Source organism: Aptenodytes forsteri, unplaced genomic scaffold (assembly GCF_000699145.1).
Source record: "Aptenodytes forsteri isolate BGI_AS27 unplaced genomic scaffold, ASM69914v1 Scaffold193, whole genome shotgun sequence".
Taxonomy (NCBI): Eukaryota; Metazoa; Chordata; class Aves; order Sphenisciformes; family Spheniscidae; genus Aptenodytes; species Aptenodytes forsteri.
Genome location: NW_008795405.1, coordinates 8,190,247 through 8,214,818, shown reverse-complemented (window position 1 = coordinate 8,214,818; position 24,572 = coordinate 8,190,247). Strand labels below are relative to the sequence as shown.

At 40.1% G+C, this 24,572-nt stretch overlaps 2 protein-coding genes across 2 annotated transcripts in view; one reads left to right on the top strand and one right to left on the bottom strand.

The window, feature by feature from the left end:
* Positions 1-2,918: 2,918 nt before the first annotated feature.
* Positions 2,919-3,860, bottom strand: GPR65 (G protein-coupled receptor 65). The gene has a single exon (XM_009280941.2). The coding sequence runs from the start codon at positions 3,858-3,860 to the stop codon at positions 2,919-2,921; it is 942 nt and encodes a 313-aa protein (XP_009279216.2).
* A 7,674-nt stretch (positions 3,861-11,534) lies between these two features.
* GALC (galactosylceramidase) overlaps positions 11,535-24,572 on the top strand; it is a 40,683-nt gene continuing 27,645 nt past the window's right edge. Inside the window, exons 1-9 of the mRNA XM_009280938.2 lie at positions 11,535-11,601; positions 12,100-12,262; positions 12,334-12,537; positions 12,786-13,005; positions 13,844-13,912; positions 15,836-15,899; positions 17,905-18,018; positions 19,469-19,608; positions 21,881-21,919. Of these exons, the coding sequence (XP_009279213.1) occupies positions 11,535-11,601; positions 12,100-12,262; positions 12,334-12,537; positions 12,786-13,005; positions 13,844-13,912; positions 15,836-15,899; positions 17,905-18,018; positions 19,469-19,608; positions 21,881-21,919 (1,080 nt within the window). The remainder of the gene's footprint in view (positions 11,602-12,099; positions 12,263-12,333; positions 12,538-12,785; positions 13,006-13,843; positions 13,913-15,835; positions 15,900-17,904; positions 18,019-19,468; positions 19,609-21,880; positions 21,920-24,572) is intronic.

Genomic DNA, 24,572 nt, shown 5'->3' with positions numbered 1-24,572 from the left:
CTTCTCCTGCCTCCTTGGGGCTGGCTGCCTGTGCGGAGGCCAGTGCTGACATGGTGCGGCCGTGCCTGGCCTCGTACCTTGCTGATCCCAACCCTGCCTTCCTGGCTTGACCTCAGACCTGCCTCGTCACTACGGATTTGTCTGATGACCACTGAGCTGTTGGCCAACGCTGGTTACCATCACCAGACCTGCTCTGTGTGCCTCGCTGGGGTGCCGTGGGACTGCATGGCCTCCTGGTGAGGATGCTGCCCAGCCTGCCTGGCTGTCTCCCTCAGGTCCTGGCTCCCCGTCCCTTGCAGAGCAGCCAGCTCTCACTACTCCCTGATGCACAAGTTAAATTTGACTCACTTTTGTTGCTTAGTTTTAGTTTTCATTATTCTTTATTCACAATAAATTAAAAAACCCAACAGAATTAACTTTCCAACCTTTCTGGCATGTGAAAGGTCTAGAAATGAACCACTGAGTTCTTTTTTCCATGAAGTTACAGTGAAGCTCGGTTCTGCTTTTATTTCAGTGCTGCAGTGAAATTTCACATTCTGTTGCAAAATACATAGGTCAACACAGGAACAAGTCTGTGGTGAAGTCATCTGTGCACTGCTGCTTGCATACTTTTTCCTTCATAATATATAAGAAGGTATTACAGAAAAAAACCCCACATCAAAACAAAATAAAATCCAGCAAATGGAAAAAAACAAGGGAAGGGAACTTACATTTTAGAGAGGAAGGCAACAGCCAGAATAGTGACATACACAGTTCATAGGATCACAGGACAATTCTGGTTGGAAGGGACCTCAGGAATTCTCTAGTCCCACCTTCTGCTCAAAGCAAGGTCAGCTATGAGGCCAGACCAGGTTGCTCAGCGCTTTGTTCAGTTGGGTCTTGAAAACCTGTCAGGATGGAGCATGCAGAACGTCTTTGCTCCACTGCTTGGCAGTCCTCATAGTTCAAAAGTTTTTCTTTACACCAACTCTGACCCTTCTTGCTTCAAGTTATGTACATGATTTCTTGTCCTCTTGCTATGCACTCCTGTGAAGAGCTTGGCTCAATCTTCTCAATACCCTCCTTGCAGGTACTGCAAGACTGCCATTAGGTCCCCCAAATCCTTCTCTTCTTCAGGCTGAACAAGCCCAGCCTCCTCAGCTTCTCAACTTCCCCTCTCGGAATGTGAAATTAATTGAAAGTGTAGACACAAACAGGAACTCATAAAACAATGAAAGTGGCTCTTTGTAATGGAGAAATTTGTAATTACACACAGAGGGATCTTCTCCTAAGAATTTCCATACTGTTTGTGACCACTGTATGCTCATCCTCCAAGTATAATGTCAGACCTAGAAGTGTGCTGAAAAAGTGCTGGTCAAAATCTTTCCACTACACAGACTTGCTAGAGGGGGATTTTTTTTGATGGAAAGAATTTTTTTTCCCTATGAAACTGGATGACCACTACAACCAAACATTCTTCCTGGCAACTGAACAAAAGTGAAAAGGTTGTGAGAGGAGAAATAAAAGACTTTCCATGGTGTTTTAACTCTTTTCAGAGGGTCGAGTGCCTGCCGCTACCAGGGAACCACACAGCCATTGCAGGGGTCTGCGCAGGAACAGGTCCCTGAATTAACAGCTATGCTTTTGATTTGTGCTAACTTCAACCCTTTCAAAATGTGGGTTCTTTTGCTGCCATTATTATTGTTTGTTGGTAAATTCATGTTCTTTGCTGGTTTGTCAGTATTGCTTGTTGGTTTGTTGTTTGATTTTTTTAAAACTGGCAGACTGAGAGCCCTGGAACTGCTCGCTGAGGCCTCCAGGTGCAGTTAAGTAAATGGATATAAACCTTCTTGCTCTATTGACTCTGCAAATGTAACCACACTCCAGATTTCAGTCATAATAAGCGAGGCTAAAGGCTGGTCCTTTACGTTGTGGAGATGTGAAACCTCACCTTTCAATCCTTCCCTTTCCTCCTTGCACGTATCAGGAAAAATTTCATCTGAGTTAAACCACTGGTGGCTAGAATTTGTTTCTTTATAGGCACTTGAAGTAACGAATCTTCAACTATCTGAAACCCAATATTGATATTGTAATGAAACTGCATGACATATGGTTATACGTTAGAACATATATTTTCCAAAGAAAACAAAAGCTGAAAAGCTTAGGAGCAGGTAAGCACCCGTCCACATGAGGTAAACAAGATTAAGAAGTGGCTCATCTCAGGGGTATGCTGAAGAACTTGAGTCATTACTGAAACACAGGAACCATCATAGCAGCATAAATTACACCATGAAATTAGAGAGATTTACCACCCTCCCTCTGTCTGCCCCTTTGTCAATCACTTGATTGATCTCCATGCCTGTGCATGCTTTATTCACTTCTATCACAGTACTGATTTAAAAAAAAAAAATATCCCTTTTGGGGGTCCTTCCCAGGTAAGCTTTAGGTTTCTACTAAAACTGGAAAACAAATGACTAGGTTAAGAGGACTTCAGCCTTCCTCCAGCTGAGTACGTGTATGCCCAGCACGTGGGCTCGTTAGCAAGCTGTGACAGGAGGCAGTTCTGTGCAGGATCCTCAGTAATTTTGTCAGTGTGTCATGGTCATCTTTCTTGACTGTGCATTTGTTTGTTGACATTGATTTATGTACCACGCCTGACTTAAAGATACGTGTTGGTGCTCCATTGATTTCATTTACCCTGTAATAAGTTTTTATTAGGTCCAGCTACTAGTTTCACTTAGATTAGTATCTGTGACTTTTGGGGTATTTCCTAGGTACAGACTGGGGAAGAATTTTTCTTTCTTTCCCCTTAGGTTATCCAATTTGGCTTTGAATGTGCTCACTCAGGCATTTCTGACAGTCTCCATTTCACAGGAAGTTCTGTAGGTGATCAGCGCACTGCTCTTCGTAGCAGAACTGCACAGAGCATGGTCTTTCGCTCAGTCTCCCTCATGCTTTCGTGGGCACAAGCAACACCTGAGCAAATTCAGTATGTCTGTTCGTGCAGTTTCACTCACAAAGCAGTAAAGAATGGGATCAGCAATGCAATTCAAACTTGTTAAGGCCTGTGTGATTCTGTAAACCTTATACATCAACTGAAAAAGCTGTGGGTCAGGGGTGGAAGGTTCTTTGATGCTGCGAATAAGCAATATAATGTGATAAGGAGTGAAGCAAACAATGAAAGTAATTGTGATATTCAGAATAAGTTTCTTCACTTTTTTCTTTTCTTCATCTACTGTGGCTTGATTACACCTCACTACTTTGTAGATTTTATGGTAGCAAAACACGATGATTATCAAAGGGACCAGGTACCCTGAGCATATCCGGAATAAATTTATCCATGCCTGCCACGTTTCCAGGGGGTATTTATCATAGCATAATGTATGATTAGTGAAATCGCAAGGATCATTGAATACTTCTTTGGTCATCAATATGACTGAATTCAAGATGCTTTCCAGAAGCCAAACAACTATGCTAACAATCAGCGAAATTCTTCTTGTGCGCAAGTGCTGGAGCTTCAAGGGATGAACTAATGCCAGGTACCTGTCAACAGAGATGCAAGCAAGGAACGCAGTGCTGGTGTAGAAATTCATATACATAAGGAAGGCAGAAATCTGACAAAGCAAGGCAGAGAGCCTCCAGTTATCTCCATTCCAGGCATAATCAATCCACAGAGGCAGAATCAGAGAGTACAAAAGGTCAGCCAGGGATAGGCTGAAGAGGTAGACTGCTAACTCATTCTTTTTCCTCACCTGAATGCAAGATACATAGAGAGATATGCAGTTGGTGGGAATACTGATTATCATCACAATGCCATACACAAATGGAAACAAATACTTATCCAGGGTGTGATCATCATGGCACTTAGCAGTGTTGTTCATTGTCCACCCCGAGTAGTATCTTTGGGCTAATTCCAGCCTGAATGCAATAAAAATCCTCTGTAGTCTGATAGGTGGTCATCTGTTAGTTCTTCAGGACCTGGTTGGTAAGATTCCAGCCTTCTGTTACCAAAAAGGAAAAATGGCAGCTGTAACAACATTTTTGTTTGTTTTTTTATGGGCTTCTTGGTGGGTGTCTTTTTTTAGAAGAAAGAAACTGTGTTTGTAGGAGATCAAAGGTTTTAAACACTCCTGGAGTTAGGAGTACATAGGAAGAGGAACCTAAATGTCTAAGGTGGTCAAGGTCAGTCAGATGCAAGTTTCTACAGCACAAGCAGGATGAGTAGTTAAGACACTTCCAGAGGGATAGGGTCCTGAAGTCCCAGGTCTCTCTTGTGGGAGACTTGAAAGAGATCAGAATGCGCCACAAATAACAGAAGTGCACTTTCTATTATTCTGGTGAGCAGAATAGGGTTTTGGCCATACGAATATGGCAGATTTCTTATCCCCAATAACCTTCTCCCCTCTCAGTCAATGGAGAGACAAGGATAGAAAGACAGGGATTCAGGTACTGCTAGATGTTGGGATCTGCTCAGAAGAGGAGAATGTGTGGCTGGTTGTCTCCCTATTGCGAATCACTCTCTTGTCTTGTTGCATCCTCACACTTCCCCGCTTCCCCTCCCCTCCTTTGTATGTGATCCCCCAAGAACTTGCCATCAACTGTGCTATTTCAGCAAAGCTTACTGCAAGTCCCAGGAACCCTCATGTGAAACCTGGCAGGCTATTGGGTTCCTGCATGCACAGGAGAATCTGCCAGGGTGTCACTTAGACTCATGTGAGGTGGAGACTCTGAGTATAATTTTTCATTTACGCTTCTTTCCTCTAAGAATCACAGTTGCCATGCATGAGTTTATAAAACCATTAGCAATTAAGCTTATCTTAGGCATGACCAGGGCTGTGGGTGTCAGCAGCTTCAACATGAAAATACCAGTAAAACGGCAGCCCTGACTAAAGCAGTGGGACTGGAGGAGTCGTGTGCGTGAGCCTCAGAAGCACTTAGACGAGCTGACCTTTAAGTAGGAAAGGTGTACAACCATAGCTATGAGACAGCTGGTACTCACTGATTATATCACAGCTCTGACACTCAGTAATTCTCTTCTCCAAAGATCAAATTGTTAAGTTCAGGAAATACGAGAATGGGGAGTATTTGTTGTGGTCCAGTTCTACTGCCAAATATACGCACCATCTACAACTGTTCCCACACAGGAAACAGCTCAAACTTAAGACAACTTGGGTGCAGGGATTTTCCCATGTGGTAGGCAAATTCATTCTGCCTTTTATGGGTTCGATGTGTGTGTAGGTTTGTGGGTTTACCAGAGAAACCCAAGTAGGTTTATTGCCTCTGTTGAGAGGTTATTATATGGATCTCTTTTCTATAAAAAAAAACTTTCATGCATATTCAGGAAAAAAAGGAGCGATGACAAAACTAGTCAGAAAGCACATATTTGATTTTACCAGCCACTGCTTTATTTGATCAAGTTGGCTAACTTTTCACGGTTAGAGCTAAATTCATTCACAGACTTGAAAGACAAGAAAAATTGTTGAGAAGGACTTGCCAATTTGGTCCACTGAGCAGCTTTACTTACATGATGACTAATTAAAAAAACCGCAGTGTCTATATTTAAGACAAACATAAGATGTCTGCTTTTCAGTGAGGTTTAATAAAACCACACGGTAAATAGGGCATTGTAAGCTTACCGGTATAGATAAGTATCGTGAATTAAAAATGTAGCTCTACAAATTGGATCCCAGGGTTTTGCTGACCCACTTCTCACCAAAAGCAAAGCAAACATATGCAAACTGACCAGATGCGTAAAAGATAAAATACCTACCTCTTCTTCTAGTCACATTTTAGCATCTCTTTTCCTATGACAGGTCTCTTAATGTCTAACAGGGAAACGTGCCCTTTGAGAAGCATGTGTGTAATGTAGCAAGTGTATGAGGCAGTGTTTACTAGTTGCGTGACAGAGAAACTGGAATTCCTTCTCCCTCCCCCACAAACTCTTTCTCCATTGTTAGTCGACTTGTTATATTACAAACTCATCATCCTTACAAGCTCCTGACTTGTCTCCACGTTACTCACAACAGCTCCTCTCACAGTTACCTTTATCAGCTCTTTCATATCTACTCACAGACCAACGTGCCAATTTCTTTATGCCATGCACCTTTTTTTTCTTCAGCTTTCTCTTTTTAGCTCATTGTTTCTAAAACTTTTGTTCTGTTAATCTCACTGATCATAAGGTAAAACACTTGTCCTTATACTGCACTTGTCTGAATAAACCACAAGTTCTTTGGGGCAAGACCTTCCTTTGCTCTTCTGCCATCTGCCTTAAGGAACTAATATCTTAAGATATAACTGGCTAATGGCAGGCTGGGACACTGAAGATGGGATTCAAAGAAGAGGGTTGAGATCACGTGAAATTTGCCACCTTGGCAATTTTTTTCTGTCCTTCATGTTCACAGGTCACTGTACCCCATGGTTTTCTTTTATTTTTAACCAGTATCATCAATAGTTTCTATGAACAAAGCCCTGGAGGCTGTCTAAAATTCCCCAGGTAATCCATGTCCTAGCTTTGATGACACATTGATGCTACTTACACGAGGACATGCTTTCAATGAGAATAACAAGAAGTGTGTCATTCTGGCATGTATTGATGACCTATACTGAAGTGTGTCAAAGAGCCAGCAAGTGAAGTATACCACAATGTATGCTGCAGTTTCTTGCACAGAAACATAAAAGCAGAAAGTGCTGTTTTGCCCTAATTACAACACATTTCATTATAGTTACTTGGGGCCTTATCTTAGGGGAAGCGGTCCATATCATACTTCCTTGCTTAGGTTCTTCCTGATAATTAGGACTATGTAATGCAAAATGATTTGTCTTACCTGAACACATGATCTGAAGCATTTCCAGGTTTTCTCTCACCTACTGAGTGTACCTGCTGGTTTTGGCCAGGAGGATGGTATTGACTTACAGCTATCCTAAAACACAATGTTTGACAAGTTTTCCCACTGATTTTTTTTTTTTTTCTAAAAACCTATCGAGGAATTTCTGTTTAACGATATAGTCTAATGGTTTGACTTTCATGGTCCAAACCCACTGTGACTAATTCTATAGACTTGCGACTTATTTTACAGACTTGTTTTGGTATCAGATGTGTTTCAAATGAAAAAAAAAATTCTCAACAGTATTTTTTTCTTTTAGCCACATTATTCAATGATTATCATTGTCCCTGTCTCTGTCATTTTGCTACAGAAAACCTGCTGTACAAGAACTCTGAAGAAAGTCAGTCAGACATAAAATTTAGAGAAATGGACTAGCAAATGCTATGCAAATAATGTATGCAAACAAGCCTATAAAGGAACCTTGTGAAAGTTTCTGGAGAAAAGTACTCATTACATACTGTATTTGTATTGATGCATTCCTACAGTAACCTTTTCAGATTCAAAGAGAGCTTTATGCGGTCTCTCCATTTAAGACATTTTGAAAGTAACAAAGTAAGTATAAAGTTATACTTTCATAAGCACAAATACAAAATGATATTCCATACTTTTACCCATAACTTTCTAAGGGAAGAATGGAAGAGTTTTTTATTTTTCAGATAAATGAATTCTACTATAGTTTGGGAAATTAAGGAAGATGAAGAAGACCGTAAGGATTTTGTGTTATTAACAGAAAAGTTTAGTCACTAATTAAAAACAAAATCTTCTATTAGCTGATGAACACCAGTTTAGTTTTGGAAATATCTGCAACCGATACATTTCACCCTTTATTTCAAATTCAAGTTCATAAAAGGGCAGGTTGCTGTAAGCACTGTTCATTATAATGTGGTAAGTTTTTTCAAGTACTTTGCTTTTAGATAAGGTTCAGGGGAAGAAAACAACATTGTGTGAGCTAGTGCAGTCGCTGCTGTACTGGTGCTATTCTATATCAGCCGTAAGATGGAAGGACAGATGGTTTTCTTGATTTCTTTTTTCTCTCAAAGCAATTTCAATAAATTAGATTACTTTGCGTTCTCAAAATAAGTTACAGTGCCAAGCTGATTTCCTCAAGTACAAGGACCTTCCATAGCTGGATCTTTTTTGCTAATGAGCAGATCTCAAAACTTAATTCTGAAAAACTTCACAGTTTAGGAGAGTTGAAATATGCCTTCCAGTAACATGGACATTTTTGCTTAAAATGAACAGCATTTTTCCTCATGCAACACTAAATTTCACTCACAGGTCTCCATAAGATTCTGTAAAGACTTAAACAGGTCTAAAAGAGCTCAGTCTTTTTAACTTTGAGATACACTTTATGGACTGTCTTATAGAGCATAAAAATTCTGTTAACATGAGCAAATAGAAAAAAAATCTATGTTTTTTAGGCTGTAGGCCATGCAGGTGAGTATTATTTTGCTATCTTCACGTGCATCGTGTTTTCCCCTATGCATACAGACAGATGCTGTACAAAATATTTTCATGTACATGATACTTGGTATTCTAAGAAGCTACTTTTAGCACAGCTTATTTTTCTTCTAAGTTTTAAGCATTGTGTATATTCATATAAATAGCACTGAGTACCTTGTTAGTGCCATAAGATATGAGAGAACAATAACAGAAGAGCTACTGGAACCCCCTGTGAGGCCTGAGGGATTTTTTGCAGTGAAGACAGGACAGCACAGAATCCTGAAAACGCACCCCCAAATACCGTTCTTCTCCATCTTTCCCCCCCTCTCCTAAGCAACAGATATTTTGATCATGGCAATACCATTACAACAATCAAGCTGGCATGTCTTTCCTAATTCAATCTTTTGATATCATTTGCCCTTTTGTCTCATGTTTCACTTGTGCTGGGAGTGAAATACTCCTTCTCTCAAAGCAACCTTTCCCAGCCCCTTTTGCATCCCTTCTTTTTGTTGTATGATGTCAGCATCACACTAAGGGAGAGCGAGGCTGAAATCTGTACCAGAGCATAAGCTGTGTATCTGACTTCTTGGATTTTGAACACTTACCTAGGCAGCCATGTGTCCCCGTGTAGCAGTTTCACTCTAATGCCATCGGTAGTGTAACCCGTGTCTGCTTCTGAGAAGCAAAACTGCTTCATCAGATAAAGCAACAGGAAGCTGCTTTTGGATACACCAATGAGGCAATAGCTCATACGTCTCTCAAATTTTTTTTTTGCCTTTTTTTTTTATCATCTTTTATAATCTAAACTTATCCATGGAAAAAAAGGCAACAGTTACGTAGAAGTATGCACAAAGGATGGTACCAACCTTGGTAAAACTAGGAACGCTTTTAGTAAGTTTATAACAGTTTTATTGAAAATATTGCCTAATTACATGAGTGGAGTATATTACAAACCTCTTATCTAGGACACAATATATTCTGCAGCGAAACCACTCCACAGAAATAAAATACTGTGGAGTGTATATGTATTTATTTGTGTTTACTTGTATATGTTCAAAACATAGGGTCTTTTTTCGAGTAAAGGACTTGTCACTTGCCTTTCCCAATAAATTTATCACAGAATCAAGTAAGAATCCACCTAAGAAGAGCCCATAAAAATATATGACAATGACCTTAGGAGTTTGTGCAAAAAGAATTAATTATTTTCAGAATTTGCATTACTGTTTTTTTCCATTTGCCTACTGATGGAAGTTTGTGAACAGTTCTAGTTAACAAAGGATAATAGAATTTTATGCACTGCAACAGGCTGCATATTTATATATTTTTATATAAACTGAATCTAAGGTTGGATGTGGCTTTCACAGGAGTGATTCTTTTAACAAATAATTCTATTCCATTAGACAGGTGGAAAATTGTTACATGAGCACAGTTTCTCTTTTCCCTCTGTGATCAGAATAAATTATTGTGTGCTCTGATTTTTTTCTTAAATTCTGTTTGGAACAATTCAATTCTGCTTCTAAGAAACTGGGTACAATTTCACTTTAAATACGTCTATTGGGTAACACAAAAACTGGCCTGTTTGATGATTCACATGCTAAGGAGAAATGAAACAGATGAGCAAATTTAAAAGCTCTAAAATAGCACATACTGACTTCCTTGAGAACAATACCAGGCAGCTCTATAATATTTAACCACTGGATGCGGAGATTTGGTTCCTTCTTTTTTCCAGTCAGAGCATGACTTTTTCATCCAGTGTTTCTACTGATGCACTTGTTATATGAAGCCTAAATTATCAAATCATTCTATACTTGTGGTCATTCCTGAATTGGTATCAGAGCCCCCTCCAGTTTGGTGAAAGGGAGGCTTTCTAGCCACTTGATGATTATATTAGTTTCTAAAATAAATTTCAGTCAAACCTTTATTTTCACTGAGAGAAAAGTCATTAGACAAAGACCTGTTTTATTACTTTGCACCTGCCTTTTCCTAACATAGTACCTACTAAGAACAATGTCTGGTGAGCTGGTTCTGCTGTTCTGTTGAGGGTTTCTATACTTCAATGAAGAAAAAGCAGTTCTTATCATTATTAGAAATAGAGAAACATAGTTGATGATACATTTCTACAGTTCTTCACTGTAAGAATTGATAGTGGGACTGAAAGATCAAAGGAAGCAAGAGGGGATATGATGCATTTTATACATTCTGGAAGTAAAGCTATATGCAAAAAGCAACTCTTGACTGTGTTCATGTGGAACAATTTAATTTCTGATGCAAGCAGCACAGTTTTCCAGGTTTTTTTGGAGATCTGGACATACATGGTATCTCAAATCAGTCATCTCGGAACAACAGATGTTCTTTGGGTTGGCTGAGATTAAAGTACTATTAAGAAAGAACAACTGAAATAGAACAGCATTAACAGTGGAAAATTATCTACAAAAGAAGCAATGAGTAAGTCCTCAATAATTTTATTGGTTATATTTGGGCTTACAAAGGGTCCAGATCTCATGTCCTTGGGTCATGGACAAAGATGTAAAGAAAAAAAACAGGTAAAAAGCAAGGCTGAGATTCCTAATGCAGAATAAAAGTCCTCAGAGTCCCACCAAAATATCCTCTTCTTTCCACCAAAAGAGATTCTAAGAATGTTTTTCTATACCAACTGAAAAGGGGAGGCACTCAGCACATCATAGGATGGAAATATGAGTTTTGAAAGCTGACACTTTTAGGCTCCTCTCAGTGAATAAGAGACTGAATTCCACAGCTGAAGCCTTCTACCTGGAATAAATTGATGCATTAATTTAAGAAATTATCAAAATTAACCAATTAATAATTCATGATGGTTTTGCAAACCTTCCGGGTGCGCAAAGCTGTACAGTCTGCTGGAACGAATGCGAATCAGGACCATGAGCATAATTCTACCTCTGCCAGTGACTCACTGTAGCCTTGAGCAAGTCACTCTGTCCTTCTGCATGTAATAATGACATCGTATAGCTCATTTGGGTGTGAGCAGGTTCATTAGTTAATGCTTGATATTGCTGTAAAGTGCAAAATGTTTTGTGTTTGGTATTGTTATTAAAAACGTAATAAACAGGAAACGTCAGTCAGGTAGTCATCACTGAGACATTGGATCCCTCAATGACATGGACAAGAGAGGCAATGGCTCAAATGACAGCATTCTTTATGGACAGAAACATGCAAACCTGGACTTTTCCACAGCTCTAACACACTGCCCGCATGACGTCAGTGCCACTGCACCTCCCGGTGCCTCATTCCTCCTTTAAGCACCCGGAGCACTGCCTCTGTAAAACACTGAAGTCAGCAGACAGACAGTTCCCCTTTAAGGATTTTCATAGGACAATCAAGCTGATCGCCAGTCTCCCGATTACTTTTCCTCTGAGGCGAATGTTTCCACGCGCTGGAGTCTGAGGGAGCACCCTGGCTATCCTAACGGAAGCTTCCAACGCCTGGCACAGCACCACCTCAGCTGGGCCCGTTTGTTACGCAGCTGCCCTGCGGCGTGCCCCACGAAGGCTGCAGAACAGAAAGGCTTGTTCAGCCACGCTAGCGGCGCAAGTCACAACCCACTTCCAGGATCCCCCTCTGGGGTCCTGCTGACGCAGCTGCGGATCTAACTGGGGCCAACTGGGATTCCCAGGGAAGCCCCTGAGGCTGCCAGCACCCCTCTGCGGGGCAGGGCCTCTGCGGGCCTGGCCCTGTGCCCCAGGGCCGCCCCCTGCCCGTTCCTGTGCAAGCGAGGAAAGGTCTTTCTCACAGCGCGCTGGCATTTCCTCCTTCAAAGTGCCGATTATCGCCTACCGTACCAGGGATTTGGTGGCAGCCCGAGAGCGGGGCAAAACCAGGAACCTGGCTGCTGGCGAGCGCCTGGGAGTGAGAGGTTCCCCAGGAAACACTATTCCTCTCCCAGGAAAACGGCCGTGCCTCGCCAGGGGCCCCCCCAAAAGGTCAGTCTGGCGCGAGTCTCGCACCCAGGCTGCTCATGCTGCACTAACCGCAATGCGCCGTGTGTTCCCAGAGAAACCCCGTCCAGCCGTGACGCCCACGCCCCGCCTCGCCGCACAGCCAGCCAGCTTTCCCACTCCCGAGATGGCTCCACAATAGCTTCACTCGCTATTCAGTGCCCAATTCCAGCACGGCGGTACACGTCCCACCAGCCGGGACTCGCCTCGCCCTTTCTCAAAATAGCAACGACTAACTTCAACCCGCGAGGGGGTTGCCCGTAAGGGCTGCAAGCCTTCCCCTCCCTTCGCCTTTCCCTTTAGCAAAATGGCGGCGAAGGGTGCTCACGCCCCGCCCTCCGGTGATTGCCAGGTTGTGCGGTCACGTGACGCGCGGAGCCGGGTAGTGGCGAGTTGCTGTAGGGACGGGGTGGTGCGTCCGGGACGCCGTTGGCGGCGCGGAGCGGAGCGGAGCGGGCGGGATGGGGTGCGCGGTTCTGCTGTGGTGCTGGCTCCTGCTTGGCTGCAGCTGGGGCCCGAGGCCCCCCGGGGTCTGTGCCGCTGCGCTCTCGACGGCCGCCTACGTGCTGGATGATGCCGGCGGGCTGGGCAGGCAGTTCGACGGGCTCGGGGCTGTCAGCGGCGGCGGGGTGAGCGGCGCCGACGGGCGTGGGGGCTCCTCCGGTGCTGTGCTGCTAATCCTCTCCTCGGGGCGGCGGTTGCAACGGGCGCTTGGGCGGGGGATTACAGTGGGAGTCTTTGGGGGCTTCGGTGCAGGCCCTCGAGGCTTCGGCGGGGCCTGGGCCGGGGGGTGTCGCTGAGGGGAGAGAGGGTCTCTGAGGGGGAGTCCTGGAGGCCCCGGTGCGTCCACTGCTGTGCGGGCAGTGGTCCTGGCCGCGAGGTGAGCTGGAGCCGGGCCCAGCTTTGTGCCTGTCCTCCAGTCAGCTGCGCAGTGGCTCTTTCTCGTCAGGCTGCTCGGGGTGCCGAGGGCCAGCCACATCCTCGGTGCTGTTGAAGGAGAACTAAGCCGGGGTAGGTTTTTTCTGTAGAGGGTCTTCCTAGCTACTTGTCTCTGAGTTTTAAAACGCTGGAGGAGCCAACAGCCAGTTGTATGCTTTCCTGTGGTCCAGCGAGCAGAGCTATGAGATCCTGTGAGTTCTTACCACTCTTGGACCTGCTGAGTTGCTTTTCTTGCCCTTCTGCCTGTGTGCCCCGTGAGCTCCTGTTGCCTTTGGTATATGGTGAGCCAAAGCAGGGAGATTCCAGTAGAGCGCGAGAAATGGTGCTGGGAGGGAGCTGCGTTTTGCTTGTGATGTGTGTGAGATCTCTTTGTTTCTCTATTCTCTGGACTCTCTTTGCAGTAAATTGCAGGTAACCGGAGTACAAGGCAATTGCAATCTACGAAACCAGAAATGCACAACGGAAGGGTTAGAAAAGAGTTTTTGTAGGGGCTTCGCTGAATTCCTGGTGCTATGATTATTTTTGTAGGCTTATTAGCTATGTGAAAGTCCTAGACTGACAAACTGGGATTTACTTATATGTTTGAAAGTTAGGTTTTCATATTTTCATGTTTTCTTTCCATTTTAGGCCACATCTAGACTCCTGGTGAACTACCAAGAACCTTATCGCTCCCAGATTTTAGATTATCTGTTCAAGGTAAAGTCATTTTCACTGCTACGATAATGTCTGATTTCATGCAGAATTTCTTATTGTGCGACGTTGGAACTGCTATAGTATATGCAGTACTACTTGAAATTAGACAAAATTCCATCTTGTAAAGCATCTACTTTAATGTTGATTTAAGGTCAGAACCTTAAATTTTAGCTGTTGTTTTTGACAACCAGCATGTTGTTCAGGAGCCTGTTTCTTCAAATTATTATGAAAATTCCTTTTATGTTTTCACAATATGTTTTAAAAAATATGTTTTCAACATACTTTGATCATCCATGTGGACTTAATGAGCATTAAATCGTTCTTGAGGTTAAAATGAGGGATTTAGCTGTTCATAGCGATTGCAGGAAGTGGGTCTTTGAGACAGTTTTGATTTTTTTGCAGTACAGATAGATTCACATAATGTGAAAACGACTGTGCAGACTGCATCATTTCAGTAGTATATCTATTCCAAACTAGTCTCAAGTATAAGTGCAGTTACTCTAGAAGGTGTGTGAACATTACTGGTTTGTAAGCTGCATTAGTTAGCAAGTGTAACCTGTGGAGTTTCCCAGCTTAATATATGGTAAGATTATTGTACTGGACAGTAATAACTTGTTTTGCTTTTGGCACTGTAAATTACTCTGCTGGAAGAGGATGTCATGTCACTTTCAAGTAGTGTAATCCAGATGGCTGGAGGGGAAAAATTTACTTTGTAGTTTAAAGAATTGGTTTTAAAGGGTAGAGTAGGGCATAATGCGTGACTGGGGGATCAAAACCTATGTTTTTGGAGACCGAAGCTGTGTGTTACAAATATGAGTTTTCTGAAGGAATCAATAGGCATGTGGTAAAAGAAAATCTAGCTGAGAGATCATGATTTTCAAAGAATATTTGACATGTTCTTTCACCAAAACCTCTTAAGCTGTCATGAGATACGTGGGAGGGGTATACCTTGCCTCATTCTCCTTGTCTTTTAATGTCAGTCAACTTTCATGATGGGGATAGGAGAGCAAATGTGTTAGAAGTTTAAAATCAGAAATGTCAGGAAGAGAAATGGTAAATTGGGAATATTTGTTTCTTATTTAAAAACAAATAAAAAAATCCAAAACTTGTAAGCCAAGCAAACTATCGTCTATGCAGCATATTTTTTTAATCAAACTGCATTCTCACATCTTAAAACTCTTTTTAGATGCCAAAATTATACTTGGGTAATTCCATGGAGGAGGCCAGCTCATCAGTGGTTATTAAAATAATGATTAGTTGTAACTTCTGGCTTGAGCAACTCTTAAGCCACTAATGGCTGGAAGAACATACTAGGAGTAGGATCACCTGTACGAGCTTGAATTTTATATTCTGCTTCCACTAGTCAGAGGCCAGGGGAAGAAGATAGTGGACTAGGTGGCTGTTTGTTTTCCAGTGTGGTGTTTTTTTTTCTCTCTTGCCTTTCTGCCTGTAGTTAGCAGGTTATTTCTGACCCGTTTGTATGCTCTTTCACATAAGTCGTGTAACCCTTTACAGCAAAGAATAAATTATTTTCAGAAATATTAACTTCAATAATTTGATTTAAAAAAAACAAACTTGACTTCTAATAACACTAAAAATACTGTTGTGTTCCTCGTATAGCCCATGTTCTACTTCAAGAGTGCTTCAGTATTTTCTTGAGCATAAGCAATTTAAAATCTGCACAGCTGATTAACACAAGTTAATGGTGCAAGAGTCAGTTAAACTGACTAAAGATAAGTGTACTATTTATCTTGCTCAATTTCCTTTTGAAGCAGAATTTTGTAGAATCTCTCATTGCATCTATAAAGGGTGTTTAAAAAAAAAAGTATTGAGTTTTTAGCATCCTCAAAATTGTACATTTATTTATTGCATTCTTCTTGTTATCAGCAGGTTTCTGTTTGTTTTTCTGTCTCTCTTTTTTTCTAGCCAAATTTCGGTGCTTCTTTACATATCCTCAAAGTGGAGATTGGAGGTGATGGACAATCAACAGGTACGGATTTTGCGTGAGCAGGGTTTAACTTCTTGTTGCAGTGATACTGTAAGTAACGTGTCCTGCACGTGTCACTTTAGCTGAAGCATGGAGATGCATTCTGTAGCTGTACTGAAGTTGCAGAAAAATGTAAACAATGTCTGCTAATTTGTAGAAGAGGAAATTTACACTAACATTCTGGAGACGGTTCTCACTATCATACGGTTAATAGGTTGCATTCTAGAGCAAAGGAGTTCTTTTTTTCCCCCCCAAGATTAAGGAAACTCTAGTAGCTTTCTGAATTGCAAAGCATTTCTCAAACAGCAGTTTTGCAATACAAACTGTAAAAATTGTGTAGGACTAGGTAGTTTATGTATTAAAAGCATGAAAATGTGAAGGCAGCTGGTCAGAAGCAATTATGTTTCTTTGGTTTAAAGAGCTGCTACATTTCACTGCAGTGGTGGTGTCTGACAGTAGGCACTATTTTTTTTTTTTTTGCCTGGCCACAACTGCAAATGGAAATGTCTTGGTGTAATTTGCCTAGCCTACTATATTTACATATAGGAGAAACTGCTTAGTAACTGCTTGTGATTGGAGGCTGAGAAGCAGCAACTAGACTACAGTTTGTATCTTTTTTTTTTTTCTTCTTTCCCTCAGAAGTGTATCTTGGCCACGTCAAGAATAGACTTAAAGCAGACTCAGTTAATAAATACAAAGCATGGCATCTGTCTTTGTAGCATTTTATATGTATTTTTTTAAATGTCTGTGTTTGGAATTAGATATTGTTTTTCATTCTTTGGTTTACTTTCCTTAAGAAAAATTAACATGGTGAAAAGTATTATACTGGGTTTAAGAGCTCGGTATTTGGTCAATAAATTGCTGGTTAGAGGAGAATGGAGTCGTCTTCATGTATGCGCAGACCTTCTCTTCAAACACTCTTCCTGCTGGCTAAGGAGAATGTTACATACTTGTGTGATGGCTTTCCAGATTTTAGAAGGAGAACAATAAGATGCATATGTCTTAACACACTAGGCTGCAGCTCTTATTCTGACCTCAGAGGTGTGATCAGGAGTCTGTTTGAAGTGTGATTAGGAGTCTAAGTTTGGAATCTAATTGTTGTTCTATGTCTCTGACAAATAGAACTTCCAAATAGTCAAGTGTTAGTAAGGTAAAAAAAATCAATCCTATTTTCTGTAATGAAATGTGCTGTTTCAGCAGGCTTCATTTTAAAAAAAAAAAAAAAACTCTCATAGGAAGAGATCTCTGGAACAATTAGGCATATAGTTTAGCATAAGTAATTGCTGCAGTTGCGTGCACAAGTTATTAATTGACTTTTGTGTGTAATGACTTCCCATGCAACACTGATTCTTTTGTACCTTTCTAGTTTGTTTACCTTTTGCCTGAGGGAATTCAGTGCATAGCCTTCAATTCCAAAAACTCTTCCTGCAGTCACGGAACACCATGGAGATTATAAACTAGATCTTTTACTATAAAAATAAAAAAATCTCTTCCTGTCACTGAAAAACTTCATGGCAGTTCCTTTCTTTTCTCTCCCTGGACTTGCCTTGCACAGAAGAAACAAACTATAACCTTCTTTTGTTTGCTTTTTAGTTTAGGTTCTACAAATGTTTTTTTTTTTTCTTCCTTCCTGATCTTAATGCTGTAACTTTCCTAGTGGTTGTTGGGACCAAAATAATCATGAATATAGATTTAGTATTATCATAGCTAGCGATAGAAAATGCCCAACAGTTAATCACATTCTGATGTTAAAAGCAAGTGTAGTCCCTTGAAAATGAAATATATTAAAATTATGCTAAGTTAATACACTAAGAATGAAGGGTGGCAAGTTTTGCATGTTCCCTCCCACTACTCATTTTGCTTTGAAATACATACCAAAGGATGTGTGAACCATGTTGGAGATATGTGCTTGGATACTGTGGCAATGAGCAATATGGAAAACTTTATAATGTGTAACAGCTTATGACACAGAAGATAATTGTGAGCTACCTGTCTCTTTCCTTCCTAGATGGCACTGAGCCCTCCCATATGCACTATGAAAATGATGAGAACTACTTCCGGGGCTATGAATGGTGGCTGATGAAAGAAGCTAAAACGAGGAACCCCAAAATTAAACTGATTGGTAAATTGCTTCAAGCTTTAGGATTTAAATGCTTTTTTCCACCTAACTAAATTACATATCTGACCCTTAATTAGCATATTAATTTTAATGGGAGGATGTTTTGATGTTGCAGTAGACAAAGTAGAGTCTCTAATATTTAGTAAGCTTGCCTTGATGCTTCACTTAAACTTACTGTGTTTTACTTTGTTACTGTAACTACTGTAACAAGTAGCATAACAAGAACGTACGTAACAAGTAGCATAGGATAAGAAATGACTAATCATTTGCTTGTATCAAGTAACATTAATGCTTAGACTGTATCACAGCAATGAACATAAATGATCTATCACGAGAGCTGAATTTCTGAATAATAGAGTAAAAAAACCTGGGAGGGATAAAGTAAACTTACAGGAAGTATAAATCTGTAAATCTTATATGCAATAAATTCAATTATATCTTCTTGTTACAAACCCATCACCCCCTTCCCACTACAGTGGTTCTTGTCTTCTGATTTGTCTTATGTATGTAGTTGAGTTGTAAGAGGACTTTCCTCCCTCCCTGTTTTGATTGTGGGTTGTGTGTGTGCTGTATGCTGTAACAGTACAAATGTGGAACCCTAGATTTTAATTGAAACACTTCACAAAATGTATTTCACATGAAACAAAGTAAGAAATCTATCAATTAAAAAGTATCTAATCCCCCCTCTTCCAGGGATCAGGCTTTGTCATGTCCATTCACAAGGCATGACTTGGTGCAGGATTTGCTAGTCAGGTTCTGTTAGACAGGCACTGTGGCAAGCGGTAAGCTTACCTTCTATGACTAATTGTGATTATTAATAATCTCCCTCTTCCCTCAGATCAGTCTCTCAACAAAGGAAGGAGGGTTTGCCTTTGAATTAGCCTATGGTGTCTTATACAAAGTCAGCTGAAAACTTAGCAGGATCTGCTTAGGTTAATTTGTTGTTCTTATTTACTACAAAATCCAGTAAACAGCTGAGACTCGGAAATGCTTTTTCATGATCCTAATCTTTCTTCCTCTATTATGATCAGATCATCACTTCTTCTGAAATTCATATTCAGGAGATTAACAATTTTTGGTGTTCAGTATAGATCCTTAATCTATAACTTTGTAAATTTTTATCCTAAAATCTTTGGAATTTTAAACCTGTTGGAGCTAATACCACACAATTGAAAGATTGTATGTAGTCAGTTGTTCTCTAGTAATGAAGATTTTCTAGCTCAGGGGAAAAAAATAAGCAGCTATTAATATCTTTGATCACAATTTATATTAGAGCATACTCTCCAGTTAAATAAGTTATGTTTCATTCTCTTCACTGGAACTATGTGAATTTTGAAGTGCGTATCTGCTCCTTCATTTTAGGTAGAACAAATTACACCTTGCTATTGAAGCTTACTGAGTAATGTAGACCGACCACTTATCTTATTCATTTGTTTTTCTTCTCTCTTTCTAGGATTACCTTGGACATTTCCGGCATGGATAGGGAAGGGTGAAAACTGGCCCTATGACTACCCAGATGTCACTGCTTACTATGTTGTTTCTTGGATATTAGGAGCTAAACGGTATCATGATTTGGACATTGATTATATTGGGGTCAGTAAAACAAAATCTCCTTTATATTTTATCTATCTTCATTCCTAAGATCTTGGTCTCGTCAATCTTTGTTGATTACTGGAGGAGGGGGATGGGAAGAGAAATTGTTCTGTAATTGCAGTTTTTGCTTTTTCTGTTGCAAGGGGAAAGGCAGAAGTTATGTTAGTTTACTGTCTTTCTGCAATAATGGCCATTAAAGCAGAACCAGTGTAAAATGGCTAGTCTCCTGCCTTCCCAGTTCTAGAACAAAGTTACCAGAGAATTTGAGAATTCTGAAATCTGTTTGAGTCTTGGGCTTGTCATTTTCTGCCTTGCTTGTTCTGCTTGGGTTTCAGCAGTTACCAGCTAACAAAAAGCATTAGTTAAGACAGAGTTTGTGAAAGTCAGCTAACATGACTTCTTGGCATAAAATATGATCACTGTTTTGCGGAAGGACAATCCTTTACAACTTCTTCCATTTTTATCTGCGTTATTTATAGTAGATAAAGGTGCATGTGTTACAGTACATTATAACTACTGTATTGTGTTACAGTGCAATACATGGAAGTAGTGAACGAATGTCTGAGGAAAAATATCATAATTTGGAGATGAGAGAGAAGCAGACAATCTGGAAAAACACTTTTCGAGTTCATTATTTGACTGAGATTCAACTCGTTATTTTTTCTTCTGATTAAGAAAATCTGTGGCTAGGATTCCTCTAAAATCAGTCCTATACTTACTGAAACACTTATTTTGGACTTTTAAGTGTTTTGATATGAGACAGTTGTTTAACTGCAGAAAAGCTGAAAATCACTTCAGCAGTCCAGAGTAAAGCTTCTGAAACTATGGTTCGCATCCCTCAGAGGAAGTCTGACCTTTCTGCTGTAATGTGGGAAGGTATATCTGATGTGTATCTCCTCTGGAATGCGTCCCCCTTGATGTTGCTGACTTACTTCAGCTATGTCAGTCTTGCACTTTGGGTAAGACAGTGATGCTTCAGCAAATCAGTTGGGGGGACAGGGATAACAATTGTTGTTAAATTTTCTCCTTGCTATGCTCTTAGAGTAGAACGTAAGTTCTGCACTTTATGTATTTGAGTAATATCTGGCTTCTGTGTTGTTACTTCACAGTGATTGGCCTTCTGAATTCTATACTTCTAAGAAAAGGGAATTTCTGCTTCTACAGGCAGTGTGGTGACATTGCGTATTGTCTGATTTCTTTGTGGGTATAATCTGAAATACAGGAAAGCAGTGAGGTCTGTGAAGGCTCAGAAACCGTCAAAACAATTTTAATGCTGTTCTGATTCTACATTGTTAGCCTTTACTGCTCTTATGGTTTATAGCATGTGTTATATATCATTATTTGCTTTATGATGAAATGAGCCTTTCAGTAAGTAACTGTTTGATTGGCTCATTTCTCAAGACACATATTAGCACTTATGGAAAGATCTAGAAATATCAAAATCAAATGGACTTATCCCACCTGCAAGAAACTGTCTGCTTGTACATGGTTGGGTAATCTATACCTGCGGGGGATACTTTCACCTTTGCTGGTGAATGTGAGTCACAGCATTCACGTTGTGGTTAGAAAAAAAGTAAGTTAGAAGGTTTCTGACTATGCATTTTATTGGCCAGGGTATTTGGTAGAAAGGAAGACCAGCGTTCCCGCTTTTGAATTTTGAGCTGTGTTTGGCTTAAACACTCTTTCTATAAAAGATGGAAAATCCAGAGCAACAGAGATGAGATCATTTTGTGTCTGTTTACTTAAACTATGCTGGATCTCTCATGTGTTCCAAATATGGATATAGTCCTGTGTAAATTAGAAAGAACTGTAAGTGTCATTGAATAACCCCCTGAAACCGTAGGCAATTGTTTGATATGTAACTAAGTCTATCTCTCCTATGTCAGTGTATGGCAACAGGGCCCATTTGTTAGGACCACACCTTGAAGCCACAATGTGTTTCTCAATGGTTTCTAACAAACTGTAGACCCATTGGTAATAATGTCACGTGTAACACTGCTACCATTGTAGAGCTCAAGCAGCTCTAGAATTCAGCAAGAAGGCAGTCAGTAGACCTTAGAGACAGATAAACAAGCAACTATTTTGAACTTCCATACAGAGTTTTCCCCTGAAGAGCTGGTAACAAAACCAACCAGAGCACTTTCCTCTAGCAAACTGAAACCATGGCGTTCATTAATGGATTGTATAATCTTGCATATACATAAATAAAATCTTTCATTATGCATTGACATATCCTGATTTTTCTAAATGGCTTTTTACTTTTCCTTTATAGATATGGAATGAAAGGGCATTTAGTAGCAAATATATTAAGGTACGTATTTTTTTTCTTATTTCTCTAAAGTAAAACGTTTGTCTTTGTTATCATATGTAAACAGTTAGCGTTTCTGAATTTGCCTAGGAAAGGGACCTTGATCCTGCAACTACTTCACTTACTGAACTCTGTTTCTTGTAGTTGCAGGCATGGAATACTAAGGATCAGATCTCTAGATTTTTTTTTTTATTGTGTGTCTGAAACTGTTATTTTGAACTTTAAGTGTGTCAGTGTACGCTAAATATTTAGGACCTCTACATTTTAATGGAAGCACCAGTTGATGCTACTGAAATCATACAAATTCGTCATCTTTGTACTGGCTTGGATATAGTTATAAGTCCATGATCTAGAATTACTTAAAATTCTGTAGCAAAGTTCTAGTGGATATAATATCCTTAGATTATTGCTATAAAACTCCAGGTTCTTATTTTATGGAAAACATAATAAAGGCTTTGTGTTTTTAGCTGTGCAAAATTCAGTACCTCTGTCCGAAAAGAGTTGGAGGAACACGGTATTTCACATAACCAACCTCGAGATATCTCTAATATCTCTCACTGCTGCCTGCTCCTGCTGCCCTCCTGCCCTTCTTTGAAAACTCACTTCCGTTTGTTTTGTTATGTTGAAGTGGAATCTTAAGTACAAGCTTCTGCTTTGTTCATTTCCTTGTTGCCACTTCAAGGCTAAGAAGCAATAGCATTACCTATTCTTAAGAGCAAATAAGAGTTAAATTGAGTGTGTAGAAAAGCTGCTGATTTTTTTTTTTTTCAGAACTCAGCAGGGATTGGATCCCATCTGCTTACAATTAGTCAAGTAGTGGCTATTAGGAAAGTTTTGGTTCTTACAGTTTGTGTACACTGGATGAGGTTAGTCACATCATTTGTCCTTGGCAACTTCTGTAGTTATTTTGTTCAATGATTAGTTTTAGTAGAATGGTACAGGAAATGGCGTACAATAGTTAAACTTGACATTGCAATAAGAGCAAAAAAGTATCTTTAAGTATCTTTCATGAGGCTGGCATATAAAAAATTCTGCCTACTCCTGAAAACTGAGAATGCTCGCCTACAAAACATTTCTTTTTAAAATTATATTTCCTAGAATGTAGATTTAGATGAATACACTTATAGCTGTTTCCTATGATTTGTGCAGTGCTTTGACTGAGGAAGGGCAGGAAGCACTGGCAGAAAGCTCTGTTCTGGTCATATACCTTGTACAGAGAAAGAGGAATACCTTATATCCGGCTTTATGGGTTTCTTGTTAACAAATATGTTAATCAACCATGTATTTTAAACTGATTTACCAGGTCCACTGCCACCACAGTAACTTAGTTTCCAAGTCTTATCATGCCTTACACCAAATTCTGTTACATATACTTTGCTCCACAACTAATTTCATTAAAGGTTTCATTTTCTAGACGCTCACTTTTGTAGGCTGCTAGGCCATTAGTTCCTTTTGGACACAGAGGTTTGGCACTAGAGGTTTCAAGTGACTTACAAAATCCCTTCCAGAGAAAACACAAATACACTGAAGTGTGACACAGCAGGATATCTTGACATCTATGTCAAGGTGTCTTGTTTCTTTGCGCGTGTTAAGTAACAAAACTCTGGTGGATGTGTAGAGGCTTCAGATTTTGCTAGTGAAGCTACTTAAATCCCTGTCTAAACTTGTTCAGTGGGTGTGCTTAGAATCCTCTTAAAAGAGCCTATCGCAATGTGTGTTCAGCACAAACCATAGCCTAACTTTTGAAAGCTAGGAAATGAGTTCATAGGGTACTCTCTTTATTACAAAAAACCCTTGGGAACTAGAAGTTTTCTGTTATATTTAGCCTCAGGCAATGTAGGTTCCAGACTTTTCTTTTTCAAAACGAGAAGTGGTTCACTAGTCAGGTATAGGCTAATGGAGAAATCACTAAGGATACTAGTAGTCTCCTAAAGGATAGTCCTAATCATAGGTAAGTTATACTGGTAGGGGAGGAGGGGGAAATGTATGTGTGTGTGGACTTCAAGTAGAAATCTCTAGTTGTTCGGTATATGTATGTTATAGAAGCAAAACCAAACAGAACTGAAAACACTTGTTTGCAGGCTGGAATAAAACAATGCAAGTAAGATGGAAGATAAATAGTGAGAACTTTTTTTTTTGAGCTGCATGTTTTATTTCTTCACTGACTGCATGTTGCTTGGAATGCTTATGAGACTGAACCCTTTGTAGAAAGAATCATCAGAGAGAGAAGGCAGATCTTACTATAGATAAAATACTAATTTTATTTCCCTATATCACTGATCGGCTCTTTTTTTAAAACTGGTTTTCTGGCTTTCTGTATGTCTTGTAAGAAATAGAAATGTTCTATTTTGCTCAGTCCTATGTCATGTCACCTGGAGGCTTTCTCATCTGTTTGTCTTGGCTTCCTAATGTGGGGAGAATGAATGTGGAGAACAAACTGTCGAGTGTAGGTGCGGCATTCTACTTGTTAGCTTTTTAAATGCTGTTGAATTGGGAATAAGCTTTTGGTTTCTAGAGCTAAATGTTTAGTTTAAAATTTGATCTTAAAATCACCCAAATATTTGCTGAAAAGTGCCAGCCTTCCCTCCGCTGTATGTTAGTTGATAGAAGGCTTTTTATTTAACACCTGTTTTACCATTCATTCTCTTACACTCTG

What these genes read in the sequence shown, in the direction of transcription:
- GPR65 (XM_009280941.2), bottom strand. Translation starts at nt 3,860, where the DNA reads ATGAACAACACTGCTAAGTGCCATGATGATCACACCCTGGATAAGTAT.